Source organism: Panthera pardus, unplaced genomic scaffold, assembly GCF_024362965.1.
Source record: "Panthera pardus isolate Hobbes unplaced genomic scaffold, ASM2436296v1 HiC_scaffold_4, whole genome shotgun sequence".
In the NCBI taxonomy this organism is placed as follows: domain Eukaryota; kingdom Metazoa; phylum Chordata; class Mammalia; order Carnivora; family Felidae; genus Panthera; species Panthera pardus.
In genome coordinates, this window is record NW_026526969.1 from 5,511,735 (window position 1) to 5,529,311 (window position 17,577).

General features: G+C 39.4%; 1 protein-coding gene across 6 annotated transcripts in view; it reads right to left on the reverse strand.

Annotated features, from left to right (window-relative positions):
* GTF2I (general transcription factor IIi) overlaps window positions 1–17,577 on the reverse strand; it is a 107,791-nt gene that overhangs the window by 32,161 nt on the left and 58,053 nt on the right. The window contains exons 10-15 of one of the 6 annotated variants that reach the window (XM_053893987.1): window positions 16,832–16,888; window positions 14,784–14,840; window positions 12,759–12,821; window positions 5,553–5,663; window positions 4,471–4,536; window positions 1,415–1,598 (exon numbers count right to left, since the gene is read on the reverse strand). In XM_053893987.1, the coding sequence (XP_053749962.1) occupies window positions 1,415–1,598; window positions 4,471–4,536; window positions 5,553–5,663; window positions 12,759–12,821; window positions 14,784–14,840; window positions 16,832–16,888 (538 nt within the window). Of the gene's footprint in view, window positions 1–1,414; window positions 1,599–4,470; window positions 4,537–5,552; window positions 5,664–12,758; window positions 12,822–14,783; window positions 14,841–16,831; window positions 16,892–17,577 lie in introns of all 6 variants that reach the window. The other 5 variants (XM_053893986.1, XM_053893988.1, XM_053893990.1 and 2 more) reach the window with 5 other exon arrangements.

Here is a 17,577-nt window from a genome sequence, read left to right on the forward strand (position 1 = left end):
AAAGTCTCTCTTTCCTTTCACAAATGCTTGGCAAGTTTGGCTGGCTCCCATCATTTGCACTTAGAAAACAGGGAGAATGGCTTGACAGCGTTAATATCCATTGCTGCGTAAAGCAAGCTTACCATCACCGCGACGGTTCATTCTTTATGAATAACCTGGTCTTATTCTCTAAAACCTAGTGATTTTTTTCCCTTATCCTTAGGGCACTAGGACATCATGAGGTGTGGCAAGGTATACAGCTTTCTTTGTCTCATGCTTAGCCCGCTCTGTAATTTTTACAGGCTCGGAAAACAACGGTTATTCATTTTTGATACTTCTAAGTGGGATGTCACTAGATAAAGACTCAACATTTTCATGTCTCATACATACAACTTTTACAATTTACAGGACTAACCAGCATCCAGCCTTTTAAGTGAAAACTTATATTGTAGCAATTATATTTTATAATTTCCGAAAAACTATTCTCCATCCGTTCCCCTTTATAAATACATGTAGCACTTGCTTCACGGATGTAACAGGAAGCTTCCATCTTTCTTCATTGGCTGAAATCTGTTGCAAATGTCCTCAGTTTTGTAAACCTTTCACTTTAATCTTAACAGAATCCCAGAGGAAACTATGAGTGTGTCATGTGGCTGCCAGTTTTAAACGCAAGCATTTACGTTCCCAATCACAACTGTTGCACTGATGCTTTTATAAGAGCTCCTTATTGGACCCTTTATGCCAGGCCTTAGGGAATTTATAGCATTCTGCTACCTTAGGCTTTTTTTCCATTCTTCCATGGTTTCACTTATTTTTAATTTTATAACTTACATGCATTTCCATATATGTTTTTAAAAATTCAGATCAAGGGGCACCTGGGTGGCTCAGTTAGTTAAGCATCTGACATGGACTCAGGTCGTGATCTCACAGCTCGAAGGCTCGTGAGTTTGAGCCCCACATTGGGCTCTGTGCTGATAGCTCGGAGCCTGGAGCCTGCTTCGGATTCTGTGTCTCCCTTTCTCTCTCTGCATCCCCTGCCCCCAACTCACACTCACTCTCTCCCTTTCTCTCTCTCTGAAATAAATAAACATTACAAAAAAATTTTTTTTAATTCAAATCTAAAATCAAGACACTGTTTTACTAATATTAGTTGGTACTGCATTACTTTTTATATTATACTGATTCCTTTACTTAGCAGCAAACTGGAAAAAGAACATGACGGCTACGTGGGAATCATGTACAGGCAGGTATTCATGTTCCGAGAGCCAACCCTGGGCATGACCACGAAAATCTTGTCCACAGACACATTCAAAAGTGGTAAATAAAACAATATATAACTCAATCTAATTAAGATATAGTCCTAGAGATTGATGAATGTTTGGTAACAATATAGAAAGATGCACTAAAGAACAAAGATGAGAGTCCACAGTCTTACTTCTTAATCACAAAACGAATCCTTTCCTTTGCAAGTAATATCCTCTCAAGGCGAGGAATTCCATAAGTAGACGGTCTCCTAAAAGGAATTCCTTCCGGAAGTCCTTCTACATAAAGATCTTCAACGTGTGACTGGAAAAGAGGGTACGGGATCGTCACAGGACCTTTGGCTTTTATAGCTTGAGCTTTAAGGATAAAAAGAGAAAGGAAAAATCATTCAATGACAAGGATTAACCACAGATTGTACAACAGAATAAATGAACACGTACTGCTCTGTACGTTTTGTAGCTTTATCTTTACTTCTGCTTACTGTAACTGAATCATCACAAGAAAAATAGTACAAAAGAACTAAAAGAAAAAGAACACCAAAGGTGCCGGTACTCTAACCCAATCTGCAATCAAATAGTGGATTATTGTGAGTCATGTAGATGCAGCCAGATGTCCTATTGAAACCTGAACCACCCATGAGCCACAAAAACACGTTGGTAAACATCAGCTAACACATACAGTAAAATTTTTCAACAATAAACTTTAGTGTAAGAAAAGAGTTTTTAATGAAATAACTCACGCAGAGGATTTTCTTAATTGGAAAGCTTCTGCCAAGATTGATTTATCCAAAGGCAAAATAATATAGCAGCTACAGGTCAAAAAAGCACGGAGACTCTTAGGAATCAAATAGAAGGAGAAAGACCTTGGTGATTCCATCAAACAAACTGCAAAGGATCAGGTTTTCTAAACAGCAGGGTAGTGTTTCCAGGTGTGATGGTGGAGCTGATATTAAGACCATGCTTTCCTCTCACCCAACTCCCCATTTTCAAATTTTTTTTTTCGAGTAAGCTTTATGACCAAGGTGGGGCTCGAACTCACGACCCCAAGATCAAGAATGGCGCGCTCTACTGAATGAGCCAGCCAGGCACCCCCTCGATTCCCCATTTTGAATACAGACTTGATAGAGCTAAAATGACATGATGTCCGGGACACCGCAGGTTTAAAATATTAAAACAGGCTTGCATCAGAAAGAGACGGGACAGGGGAGAGCGGACAAGGAAAATACTGGAATGTTAAATACCGGCTGTTGAATCTGGGTGGTGGATACTTAGAGGGTCTGAACATCATTTACATTCTTTTTGTTTGGAAGTTTCCAGAATAAAAAGATTGAGAAAAGCATCAGGTGAGCTCATCCACAACACAGGCACATTGGTCGACAGTAGTAAAACTTTCACAGCTAAACCTTTTGACACGGAGTCAAACACACGCCAAGTGTCCTATGAGTGCAGAGCAGACACGCATCGCTCTTCTCACAAAGGCTTCTACTTCGTTCACGAACACAGCGGAGTCACAGAAAAAGTCTTCTAGCGAGTGTGCGCCGTAAGAACAGCAGAGCCGCTAAGGACGCGGCGAAAAGGCTCCAAGTCCCCAAAGGAAAATGACTTCTGTGCACTCCCTTTCTTCCTTCTCCTCCCGCGGGAATCCCCCTCAGCAGAACAGCTGCTCCTTTTTGCTAGTAATTTATGTGAAATTCGTCTGTTTGCCGAACATTAATACTCGTACTTGAGTTTCACATTCACCACGGTACACGTTAATACGGAGTCACGGTTAATATCCTTTGTTTACACCGTGCACCCGAAAATCCTGTTCCCACAGAACAAGGAAAATATCTTTCCTTGGGGCGATTACCATTAAAAAGGTTTCAAATTGTAAAATGTGAATACCGTGCCTCTCATCTCATAATGGTTGGTAAGCATTATTTTCTCATATGCAAACTAATGAAACGAATCACCATCACAACAAAAGCAAAAACATAATCTGTGCTTCTCTTTGTGAGATTTATAAAACTGTTAGGACAGTAAATTCTTCTTCCTCGAAACAGGACTGCGTTAAGTCTATAATAACACAGCTATAAACAGCGAGCACCTTCTCTGTGCTTACACACCACTTACAGGAAGCTCTTTACACACACTACGCTGTCTGTCTCCTCACATCTTCCCAGCACATCTACGCTCTCCTGACCGTTTCACAGGAGAGGACAGCAAGGCTCGGAGAGGATGAAGGGGAACGGCCAAGCCTCCTGTCCCAGGGCCCGGGACCTTACCAGCACGGGACAGTGCTTAATGTAGAGCGAATTAGGGGAGTCTCTGCTCTGAAGTGGGCCGATTAAAACCACAGGCAAAAAGCTACGGCTTCTGGAGAGGAAGAACTATTAAGAGAACCTGCAGGAAATAAGTGAATGCATTAAGGGCAAGTTACTGAATTTGCTACTGAACTTCCTCTCATTCTAAATCTTCGCTGACAGGTCAGCTGTCATCCATGGAAAGGATACAGGAGCTATTATGTCAAGTTTAGTAAAGTCAATAATGTCAGTGTAGTTTATCATGTAAGAAATTCACCCAAAGCAATTCAGTGATACCGGAGAGCACCCTAAAAATAGGATTTTCAAGTTAAAAAATTCAATATATTGACCCATTTAAAGACCGTCAGTGAACTGCAAAGTAAAGAATCCTCCAAATAAAAACACAGCGAAACAGCTGATACTCTCCAGCGATGGTTGCTATTTTTAGGTGAGAATTTAATATATGCCGACCAGTAATAACACTGGTTGGTCACTAAAGATAGATGGAGGATAGAATACGGAAAGAAAAGGAGAATGTGAGACCTAACTTAAACAATTATGCATCAATAGCAGAGCAAATAAGGACATCTAGTTGAATACTGGACTTAACACAGTGGATTAAGAAAGACTGTGACTGAAGAATTTTATCTTCAATTAGCTGTCCAGGGTGCAACAAATATGTACGTGAACGCCCAAACGCGCAAGCAGAAGGATTACAGGAGATGCTAACCGATAACCACAGAAACAAAACTTTCCCTAGGCTTCCTAGTGACAAGGTCTGTAACATCTGGACGGACCCTACCCATGACCTTGCGACGGACACATATGCAAGTGAGGCACACTTCACTGGGAGAAGCGGCCTTTTGTACACTGACTGGTTGAAAAGTAACCCCATTATCAAAATGCTTTTCAACAAACTACTCAAGAATTTTTGAGTTCAGACTTACCATATTTTCTTTCAAACAACTCTTCCACTTGTTTACGGAGATCAGTAATTCGAGCATTCCACTTCTCTGAAAAATTGGGAGTCACAGTTACATCTCAATGAGGAATCCCCGTTGGGGGCACTGCTGTGTTGAGATGACCCAACACCTAATGACTTCTTTTCTACATCATACATTCAAATTAATTTTTTTCTAATTCTTCCCCCGACGTTTATTTATTCATTTTGAGAGAGACAGAGACAGACACAGAGACAGAGTGCGGGGGAGGGGCAGAGAGCAGGGGAGACACCGAATCCGAAGGAGGCTCCAGGCTCTGAGCTGTCGGCATAGAGCCCGACGTGGGACTCGAACCCAAGGACCGCGAGATCATGACCTGAGCCGAAGCTGAACACTTAACTGACCGAGCCACCCAAGCACCTCCCCTGATTTCTTATTACATAATCTCTACGGCCAACGTGGGACTCGAACTCACAACCCTGAAATCCAGCGTCACACACTGCACCGAATGAGGTGGCCAGGTAACTCCAGTCCTAACTGCTAATAATCCAACTCCATCTATATAATGTTACTGCTTTCTCAAGAACTTTTCCCTTTTTTGTGGTTCTTAGAATTGGTCCAGTAAGAGATTTTAAGAGATGGTTTACAGTTTATTTTTGAAACACTTCTTACTGAATACCTCTTTTTAGCCTGGTAATTTCTGAAAAGCAGGACAGAAAAGACCAGTCCGATTAAACACTTGTACGGTGGAGGCAGAAAAGAGGGAGGGCTCCAAGGTCGTTCAGGAAACCTTCTAAAACACGTCTAAGTTGTGTGGAAAGAAGTATCCACGTACAGTTGCAACCTAAACTAGAGTGCCATGTAAACTTACTACTATCTATATCCATTCAATTTAAATCCGGTATTTAGGACTACGACAAATTAAAATACTAAAATGCTATTTAAAAAATGGAGACGTTCAATGTTTTAACTATACATTTTAAAGCAACCCCCTTCCCCCCAAAAAGAAAGGCTAGAACTCTGATCAGGAACAGAAAGCATTTGGAAGGACAGAGAGCAAAGGGGCCTGTATCTGACCCAGAACCTACCGAAGTTGAACTCCCTCACTTTCCGCTTCCCAGCATTGGCAGGCTCCGTGACCGGTGGCTGGGGCGGCTCGCTGCTCTTTGGTCTCTTGGTAGGTGGCGAGTAATCATCATCTTGAAAAAGAAAACCGTCATCACCGGAGGAACGGTCTAAGTGAGTGAGGGCCACCGTCTGCTCAATACTCAACATTCAAAAGGATGGGGGGAGGGGGCTTTCCACGCGCGCGTAGCAGCAGCCATCAGTAGGGTCCCTCTCGGCCTATTCCTTCCCAGGCACGCCTGCAGGTTCCCTACTCTTGGGTGATGTGCTCAGGTGAACATTCCTCACTTTCCTTGGCCTTACTTCATTTTCTTTCGTTTGCTCTCTTCAAATCACATCCTCATAAATCTCCCTTCTCCCCTAACTCCTCTCAGTTCCTAGGATTACAGTTTCTTTGAAGCCTTTCAAGAAAAAGATTTTGATAGACACAGATACCTACAATTATACAAATACATAAGAAAAAGGGGAGGAAATATATAGCTTGAAGAGAAAAACGCTCCAGCTTACACAAAATCCAGGCATGCATAAACAGGGAGGGCGGATACTACACGTCGAACACTTGGAACAAACACAAAACTCACAGAATTAATGAAACAGGGCGGCTACGTTATCTGTGAAACAGATAATACTGACTGAGTGAAGACAAAACCTAGCAGAAATGAGCAATCAGAGATTTCAGCACGGAACGTGGACTACTTAAGATGTTTGTAGACGTTTGTAGCGTGAGTTCATGCCAACCTCTTCACGGACAGGTCTGCAGCTCAACTCTGCTAGGACTTCAGCTAGTACGTGAATTAAGGACATCTGAATAAAGTAAGAGCTGTCAACGTCATCTTTTCTCTAGCCCCTGAAAATGTCACGTGGCACAGTACTAAGAGTGATGCTCAAAGCTCATCCATAAATTACTCAAAACCTCACTCTGAGAAATCCATACTGGAAACTAAATATGGGGTAGAGGGGAAATAGCCACTGTGTTAAAGGCCGTCACCAAAAGATGCCACGCAGGTAAGACAGGTCCCCTTTTAGGTCTTTCTCACTGTCGCCTGACAGTTCAAGACACCGGCGCAGGGAAAGCTAAGTGACCACGTCACAGCACTCGTCAAAGCACCCGAGATCACATTCCAACCGGCACTCACACCAGCAGACTAACGCGTCACTCTCGCAGAGGCAACAAGAAATCCAAATCTCGCCAAATATACAACGTTGCCTGGGACAGCCACATGTAACTTTTATGTCCTTGGAATGTACATTTAACGTACAAGGGGAAATTTGACCGAAGCCTAAAATACTTGTATGTCGGTCCCATCACAGCAGCAGAGAGCACAACAGACGCTGTCCCCCTGGTTCGTGCACTCTGGGTTCTTCCTCTAATGCCAACCAACATTCCAGTAACCTGAAATCATTTACTGATTATTTTATCCAATAGGAGAAAAAGTCACCAATATCACCAATACCAGATCAAGTCACATCAGGACACCTTTATGAGCTGGGAAAGACCAAGACGCTACATTTAGGGGATGCTACTTTAGGGAAATGTTATCAGATGAACGATTTACGACACTATAACTTCCAGGTGCTAACTGCCACTGTAGAAACCCTTGTTCAAATCCAGAACAAAAGGAAACCTACCATAGAAGATTTCAAAGTTACAAACCACTAGTAAAATAAAACTAGCCCGTGTCATCTGGGCTTATTTAATTACTACAAGGATTAGTGGTCAAATGGCTATAAAAATGGTCAAGAGGCTATAAAAGACTATCAAGTAATTAAATTCAACCTAAAAAGACACATTTGGGAAAACATACTGAAAAAAACCACCCCATCTTTTTCAACTCCCAGTTTTAGAAACCTAAGTATATTTTGATGCTAGTTGGTATAAGGTAAAACAAAAGACATTCGTTTCACCTACGAATAGTGTCAAATCATTTTATCTTAATTTTTAAGTAATCTCTATGCCCCTCACGGGGCTCAAACTCATGACCCCTCAGATCAAGGGTGGCAAGCTCTAAGAACTAAGCCAGCCAGGCACCCAAGTGTCAAAGCATTTTAAATGCTTCATGTTAACATTTCTTTAAAAACATTAAGCAATGACATTAAAAACAAAAGGACTGTCCCTGTAGGCTAATGTAACCTATTTCTACAGTCATCATTTGAGCTGTTAACCGAATTACATAAAATGAAAACTGAAAGAGAAAAAAACCAAAAAAACAAAAAAACAAAAACAAAAAAACCTGAGAGCTGGAGGGTGGTAATGAAAGATACCAGCAATCTATTATATTGATCTCTACTACAAACTCTTTGAAACGGAGGCCAAGGAGAAAGGGCACAAGAGCGTTGTCAAAACCCCTTGAATCAGTTTATTTTAGACCATAAAAGATTTCATAGGATAAACATATTTTATAAACGCAACCTCATTAACCATCAAGACAAAAAAAAAAAAAAAAAGAACAAAGACAAATCTAGGGGAATATTTTCGAACCAGACAAATGAGGGAACAGATTGGAACATATTAAAAAGTGGTATCTCATTTCTTTCTCTCCAGCCAGAAATAATGACGTTCAACCTATACATGTGAACAAATGCAGAGAGATGGATTTAATTATTTGTGATAATAAAATATATTACCACACGTTCTAGCAAAAGACTACCCCATTTCATAATCACTTTTGGGGTGTTTTGTATTATGTGACACGTGGAACAAAATCAAAAGATCAGCTACGAACTTGCCCGTATCTCCCGTCGTCTTCTCCGCTCTTTGCGACAAAAAAACCTGTAATTTCTTTTGCGAAGAGCATGAGAAAATGTTATTCTTGACCTCGAAATCCTTTCCACAAAGGATCAAAATTACCTACTTCTCTGCAGGAAAAATACCAAATAGAGCTCTAAATGTTTGCCTCTATCTTCTAACCAGGCCCCGCAGACAGAACGCTGGCGTCCTAATTATCGTGGTATTTCCCACATTATAATGTGGGAGCCACCACTTTTGTGTTAAAAGACACACAAGTTCAGGGAGCTTCAAATTCAAGCCCAAATTGAAAAGGTTTACTTCATCGATACTAAAAGCTTGTAAGATAAATTTCAAAATATTTTAATGCGAAAAGGTTGCTACGCGCGAGTATTTAGGCGCCACGTTGCCAGTACTAACACAAGCACCCACCGCATCTTGAAAAAAGGCAGCGACCTCCCGGGACTCGATACTTATATTTAGAAACCCCCGGTCTCTTTTTTGCAACATATTTACAAACACATCTAGGGACAATACAGACTTCTGAGATCAAATGTATTATGGCATTCTTAAAGCTGAATGCATTAATAGAACATGAAACAAATTTTCTGATACTCTTATATGCAACATACTCAAATGCTAGTGTTTTCATCATACAATGTGATAGCTATGTTTTAAGAATTGAAATAAACTAGGCACTGTATCCCCTTCGAAATTAGGCAGAGCCGTTAAGAATTACATTACCTGTTTCAAATTAATGGATACCAGTTTTCACCCATGGACCCAGGTCCCAACTCCTCTAAAATTCTAATCTCTACATAAATAACTGCAATTTCATTAAGTGACTCTTTAGCAGTTACAAAAGTGAAAACACAAACATTTCAAATACTAACCTCAATCATCCAGACCCTGTGAACGTGCCAGGAACGTTTGCACGATCAGCACAGCAAGTAAACACTGACGAACAGCAAAGCCTACGGGCTCCACTTTCAGGACACGCCCAGAATTCACCCACTTTTACCTCCACTGCCACCTTCCTGTTCCCAGACAGACAGCCAGCCCTGCGTGGCTACCTACAACAGCCTGCTAAGCCGGTTTTCCGGCTTCTGCTCTGGCCTGCTCTCGGTCTCTCACAAAGGAGCACAAAGCAGCGTTGTATCTTCAAAGTGAAGGACAGAACGTCTTGCCCAGAACCCTCCAGGTGGACCTGCCTATCTCGTCCACTCCTCAGTCCTTGGCACCTATGCGGCTGGGGCACATACAAGCCGCCTGGTAGCCACAGAAGGACGACATGAGTACTTGAGCAGTGGAGTGCTAATTACAAGTGGTAGCCCAAAATTTACGAAGGTCCTACACATGAATATCACAGAAAAGGATACCAACAGAGGACGACGAGTAATCCGGCTGCTGAAGCTCTAAAACTGTTCTCCAATTACAGTCCGTGTGGGACTACATTCCTGGGTTGAAATATTTATGTGTACGTTTCCATGTACACGAGAAATAAAATCGAGTATTTCAAACACAGTTTTACTGAAGAAGATGAAGGATTAATTTCTAAGTGAATCTCTTTACAATCACCTTAAAGAAAAAACGAGGGTAAGACACGAACAGGAAGTGAGGCCACAGCAGAACGCACATGTGTGAATGGCTCAGGTTTGGCGACCGATGCCCTGAGACGAGTGTATGATAAGGAAACCTCTCTTTTGAGGCAAGAGAACTTTCCTTTATTAACATGCTAAACCCAACAATTCTGAAATATGATTTTCTCTACACTTAGCAAAGACCTGTCAGCAGTCTGGTCCCTCCAAAATGTGGGCATGATGTTGGCTACATGAAGGCAGGCTTGGTCACATTATTCGGGAGGCTGTTTCCCAGACCAAAGCCATACGAGCCGGGATGCGTACACTGACTTCCGGGACAAACGGGGGTGCACGAGTAGGAGCACACCGCCAGCGATGGGCAGGGCTGTGATCCTAGGTCAGCATCTGCGGTAATGCCAAATGGGCCTCTTCGTTATCCCTACGTAATTTCAAAAACAGAGATCAACGATAAAGTGCGATGGAAAATCTAACAAACTTACTTGATGGCAAGTTCTTTTTTTTTTTTTTTCCTTTTCTAGAAACTATTTGGGAAGCGCAAAAAGACACAATGGGAGAAAATCAAAGTTATCCCCAGGCAAGTAGGATTACCTTCATTTATTTGCTCTAAAGCACAGAATTTTCCAAAACAAAACGAACACCAGTCTCTAGATACACTTTTCCTTTCCAACTTGCTCTGTTCATGAAAGGCAGGGATTTTCCAACCTCAAAACTTACTACAGTAGGGGTCTTTTTTTCAGGTCACTTGCTTCAAAGCAAACCAAACAAAAAACCAACGGCACTATTTCCATGCCCGTGCACTTTTCTACACAGTACATTTTATCTTCTAACGGTATTTAACTAGTATCCACCGGTTCGCGGTCATCTTTCCAGAAAAAATATACGATATGCTTATCAAACAGATGTGTGTGTAAGTTCTCATCTGACCTTCCTTGTTAATATCACACTTAGAGTTTACCTTCCTTAATGTATGGATAAAAAGTTAATTATCAATTTAATTAAGGCTGATCCATATCATGTGCCTGAATGTATATGCCGTGGAAAAGGACAGCCTGAAAAGCAATTACTTTGCACGGTCTTCTGGCATTTCACTGGTCTTCCGAACATAGTAAAGAAACGCTACTACTCGTTAATAAATCAGGATGGCAAATCAAACTTCTGGCGTAGGTCTTAGTTTCAAAGAACCAAGATTTATCTCTCCCTCCAAAGAGTTAGGATTGAAGAGACTGACATGCGTTAGGCTCACAAGCCGTTTACTCCATGATTGTCTTTAAAGGTCTCTTGCTATAAAAGCAAGCATTTATTTTCTAAACAATTTTAATATAGTCTGTATCTGCTTTAAGGATTCATAAATCTAATGGGTTACTGGTCCTATTTAGAAGTTTTATTCTAATAATTTTTATAATCATCTATTTCTCTTATTCTCTACAGAAAGGACAAAGGTCTGAGTGTGTAGAATATTTATATGTTCGTAAGATGTTCTTCTCTGAAAATTAATGAGACTTCTAACTAAAAAACAATTAAATTCAATTATTTAATGCTGACTACAAACAATTCAAAATTGCTTTTAGGTTAGTAAAATTATATTAATAAAAGAAATATGTATATGAAATTGAGATTAACAAATGAAGTATGAAATAAATACTCATGAGAATCATCAATTTATATCTTAGAAGCAATGAAGACAGACATTTTGAGTAGTATGAAATAGGCAGACACGATGAATAACCAAATGACAACAGGAGACAGTTATTAAGAGAGAGAGACAGAGAGAGAGACAGAGAGACAGAGAGAGAAAGAAATCAAACTAAGAAAGGTTAGGCAGCAGTTTAAAAAAAAAAACTCCCCAAAACTGAAACACCAAGATGGGGCGGGGGAGGAGGGATTCTTTGGAAATATGATGTAGGTGTATTTCAAATATTCGTTATAATGCTGCATGCTGCAAACACATATATTTTTGTGAAACTAAATATACACATACATGTGTACTTATACACAAAATTACTTTTACATGTATATACAATAAACTGACATCTACCCCTGAGTTTGGGGACTTTAAAACAAGGCAGGGGGTAAAGAAAACTTGACATAGTGCAATTTATTGTAGTGTTTCCATATTTTACCTTAGGGAAGAGCTACTCTGGGGGGGGGGGGGCGCCCTTAGAGGAGTGGTATGAGACATTAACTGAGAAGGAAAAACATCACTGTGCCTTTGGTAATTATGAAATATGAAAAGTGAGACTGTTAATTCTATTAGCTGAATTTATAAATCATTCTGGCCCATGTGCATTCATGCATTACCTTGGCAGAAAAACCAGGTTTGAAGCCCCGTTAGTCACAGGTATTACCTGAGAATGTATTTGTCGGTATGGCTTCAAAAACAGCTTTTAAAGACAGATCGTGCGTTAGCCTTCGACAGTATTCTAGGGGCAAACGTGAAGGAGTAACTAAGTGTCCACACCTTCCCTTCCACCTCACTGGGTTACTAGCTTGCTCTCTTCTATCACGACTCAACCAAGGTCATAAAATGTGTTCGCGAGCACCATCAGGTCTGGTCATGGTTCTCGTTCGTCTGTTTTCGGGTCCTGGGGGTAGAAAAGCATAGCTTGGTCCGCGTGCGGGCCACCGCTCGCGCCCGCGGCCTCCTGTGTTGTCTACCACTCCCAAAGGCCCGGCCGCGCTGCGGGGAAGCGGGCTGCTTTGCTCACACATACACAGAGATGCTGCACTTCTCTTCACAAGCTACCTTGAAGAATGAATGAGATGCACACTTAGCCATGTGAATGTGACAAATAGGTTTATGACCAGAAGTGAACTTTTGGAATCAAGGCTTTGAGACAACTAACCTTCAATAGTCACCTCAACTTCAGGGTCCTCACTTGTTTCTGAAGGGACATGCTGAGTAGAATCTTGAAAAAAATAAAATTCTAAAATGACATTCGTTATAAAGCACTTTCTATATGTTCCAACATTTTACTAATTTGTTACTCAAAAAGCAGCCTACTATATGAAATTTTACTGGCATTTGAATTCATCTCGTATTTGTTAGGTTAAAATATCTGACCCTTTTCATCGTAAACAGGGAGGAGAGAAAACAGAAAATAGGAAAACTCTGGAACACTATTTGATAATACCAAGTTACCTGCATCAATGGACTCAAAACACTCAGATTTTAGAGGAAGGAGATTATAATGGCATCCCTATTGCTTTCCTGCTGGAACTAGAAGATGCTGGGATAAAACCAAAGGCTTTTTTTCTCTTCTGTTTGCTATTTCCCCTCTCATTTCAGAAGTCCTAGGAGGGGTTTATACTGTTAAATAAAACCACAATCAATCTTTTGCTTTGGGGACCCTCCTACCAAGCCAATGACTAGGACAAATGCATACAGGGCTCTATCCCCTACCTTTATATATGCAACATCCTTTTAAAACTTAGATACTTTATTTATAGTTGTTACTACACAAAACCATGTACATCAGAATGTTAGTGCTAGAAAGCTCAGCTAGAGAGCATCACCATCAACTCTCTTTTCATTTTGCAAAGGTTGAGAGATTAATTGATTTGCCAAAGATTATGTTTCCTTGTTAGTAAAGGAATAAAGACCAGAACCCAGGTATGACTCAACTCTGTTCATAGTGCAATGTGACAATAAAAATCTCAAACATCAAGTATTTCAAAGCCTAATATCTAATGACCAAATTGTGGACGATGAAGCAATGCAGACTGCCTGAAGAAGCCGTGTGCCATCTGTGTCCCGTACACAGGTATTTCACTGTTGCAAATATACCGCACATCTAAAACAGAGATTTTGTTACAAACGAAACATCTAGTTACCTCCACCCGGTAAAAAAGAAAAAAATTCATCCACATGATTTTCTATAAAAAGATCTCAAAAAGAAATGTAAAATATTGTTGAAAATGAGCATCTCGGTATCTCTGCAAGAAATGTTTCTCAGTTAGAAACCCTAATTCTAAAATTGAATTTGGAAGGCTTAGTCAACATTCCAGGGATCTTGAGATCTCCCTCTACTCAGGTGGAAATTCATGAATGATTTAAAAAAGTTAAATAAAAAAGCAAATATAAGGAATAAAAATTTACAGAATAGCCTCCCTTTTTATTCCAGGGGAAAAAAAAAAAAAAAAAAAAAAAAGACACAACATGACCAGTTTATGAGAGAAATAATGATACTAAAACAAAATTCAGGTACCTCACACCTGTCATTTTCCTTGGGAGAAAGCTCTAAGAATTCTTTTGGAGCTATATAAACTGCTTAGAAATAGGAAGTCATTCTGCATGATAACAGTTTCAACTCAAGGTTGCAAGAATTTAAAAAGCTGTACCACAGTTAAATTTTCACTTAATGCTAGGATCAAAGGAGAACTGGCTGGTAAACAGACAAAGGAGTTCCCCAGGGTAATTGTGGGTATAAAAATAAGCAGAGAGAAAATCCCTCCTCTATTAATCCTATGTGGAAATACTACCCTACTTAAAAAAACGGTGCCATTAAATAATATGTTTAAGAATGAAATATCGACAGAGGCCAGTCATATTTTTAAGTCTAAAACACTGAAATCACTCTTTCCTAAGAGATTCTTAACATGGCACAAGACGACCAGGAAAAAGGGCAGCATTTTGCAGCATGAAGAGTTTTACTTACCGCTTATGTTTTCATCCCCATACGCTTTATTATTCAATACAGTAAAAGATGTATATTACATCTTAGGACTAAAACAGTAAACCTGTTGGCTAAGAAGGCATACCAAAACAATCATCTTTTTGGTTCCCAATAAGGTGCTTGAAGGGTAATATTCTCTATAATAGAGAGCAAGCAATACAAATATAGAAAATTAAAAATCCCTTCATTTCTAACCTTCGGCTGGTACTTCCATTTCTGTTCCTTCATTGCCCTCGGAAGAATGATGGCTTCCTAAAGAGAAAATAAACCACATATACTAAACCAGTAAAAACTTACATTGGAAGAAGAGAAACTAGGTAACAGTGCAAATAATTTAAGACTTATCATACAACATATACAGACTGATTAAGTCTTTCGTAATTACAACAATGTGATCTAATTCAGAAAAACATGTAACACTTCTATTTGAAAGCACAAAAAATTATTTTAAAACATAGATAAAGCAAACCTAAGTAACTCTGGGGATTTAATATTATTTACTGCAACTACACAATACAATTACTGGTAGATGTTGGAATTTGGATCTAGAACAATTATGGCTCAAGGTACCACGCTCATCTGTCAATGACGCACACACAAAAACACAAATCTTTGCTCACAGCCTCTACTTAGTCTAGACAAACAAGCTCAGGTTTTGCTATAAAATGTTTCCTGCTTTCCATTTTAACAATGTCGGAAGCTATGGAAACTAAATCCCCATCATTTAATCAAAGTTGTACTAAAAGGAAACTCGGAAGTTAAAATTTAAGACACTACCTTTAGTCTCAAAAGCATTTTAATTCAGGTAATATAATCTGCCTGCTTCTAAAAACTGGAACATAAAGCAATGTGTCAGGTTAGGCAGTCACAGGTAAACAGGCTCATCCTACAGAGCAGAAGTCTTACTCATAAATAGGAAAGAAGTAATCCACAACATTGGAGGGCCACTTAGGATTAATTGCCCGAACTGCCCCCCAGAATAGTCATCCTCTGTCCTGAAATGTCTGAGCTACGAACACGGAAAAGGCTGAAAATCACTGCCTTCATGTATTAATAAAACATATTACCTAGGAGTAAGGAGAAACCACACAGGAAAAGGAAACTCCAATCTATCTTGTCATCCACTGATAGCTGAGCTGATACTTAAAAACATAGGTTTTAAGTATATTTTACCTTGATTTTTAGAGAGCATCGATTACACTTTCAAAAACTGCCAGTGTCCAGTATTTTTTAATTTCAAATGCCATGCTAAGGTCAAATACTTTGGGTTTTTAAATGCCTAGCTTTCTGATGCCATAATTACTTAGGATTCTTTTCCACTTACTCCATAGTATAAAAACTCACCTGAGCTCAAAATGCTAGGCTAATCTACAAATCTAGAGCCACAAATTATTCTTTAATTAACTTTTCAACTATGCTTTCTCAACCCAGTCCCAACCTCCACCCCTTTAACGTTGTTAACATCTGAATGCAAGGAGCCCTGGGTTCTCTGACGGTAAAGTCAAAGAAAACTAAGGCGTAAGGTCAAAGGATAATGGAGCAGAGAGCAGCATTTAAAAATGCAGGGTGGTTAAAGGATAAGGAGTTAAGGTGGTTGTTCCACCCTATACTACAAGAGGGCAGGTCAACAATGATTCTACGTGTCCTTTCTGGTTTTGCTTTTGTTTTTTGGGTTTTTTTTTTAACCTGAAATAAGCAATTACATTGACATAAAACCAAAAAAAAAAAAAAAAAAGGAAAGAAATCCCACCCAAAGAATAGATAAAAGTAAAAGCCATCACAAATAGCCTATGATCATCAAGTTAGGGCACTCTATACGACAATTCCCAGAAAAGTATTCAAGTAGCAAACTTTGGGATTCATTTACAAAGTGGCATTTCACAATCTTTCTAAAAACTAAGAATCAACATGACCTTATCGATATTTACATTCCTAACTACACAATAAAAACCTTATTTCTGACTATTCTGATATAAGGTATAAATGTGTACTTTACCTTAAATATGAAAGTGTGTCATGTACCCATTTCGAGATTCATTACTAGATTCACAAAAGGGAAAATTGGTTTTGAAAAATTGTTGCTTGTGAAGTTCATTTATGTTTAAAAAAAAGGCCAATACATTTTTTTCCTTTTCCATTTAGAAAAGTAACAATACAGATAAAATACTAAAACACAGTCTGTGCAATATAAAGAACATAACACGAGAACAGTATGTGGGAAAACAGAAGTGAAGAGGTTATACCTTGTAAAGACTTCGAAAGGGGGAGTTTGTCATCAACATCATCAGTTTCGGAAGGGCCTGCTTTGGAATACAAAGATAATACTTCAAAAGTAATCCCAAAAATGTATTTTGGGTCACTTTAGCAAACGAATTTGGGTGAGTGAGATGGAATAATACAGCCTTTTCATGAACAACAACAAAAAAAAGGCAAAATGAAAAAAAAATGACGAAACGAGTGGCATCAGCTTATGGTCTTACTGAATGGAAAAGGTGTGCTCAGATGAATTTGTTATATAGACAGTCCAAAGTGATTTTGAAAATGACCAGACATATGGATCGAACGGGAATGACAGGTCTCAAATGGCAGACGTGGGTTTGTCTAAACAGTACAAGGTTGGTTTGTAACAGCAAACTGCAACTTTTATACTTCATACAGGTTTTAAGTGCAGGTTTATCTTATAAGGTGTATTTCTTCCTTCCTTTACAAGTATTTGCTTAATCTTTTGTCATGCTGAAGAACACTGCAGAATCAAATTGTTATATCTTCCTTAGAATCTCTAGAATCACGTAATTAAAATACCAGTAAGCTTGAATGTCCACTGAAACAGAAACATGACAAGCTAAGTTATTAACTCAGAATTCCGTCTTTCCTGCAGGCCCACAGGATTCTAACAACTTCACACTGTTCTTCCCAATTATAAATGTAGGAAGTATTCTGAGTTAACTAAACATTCACATAATGCTATAAACATTGTGATGATATATTA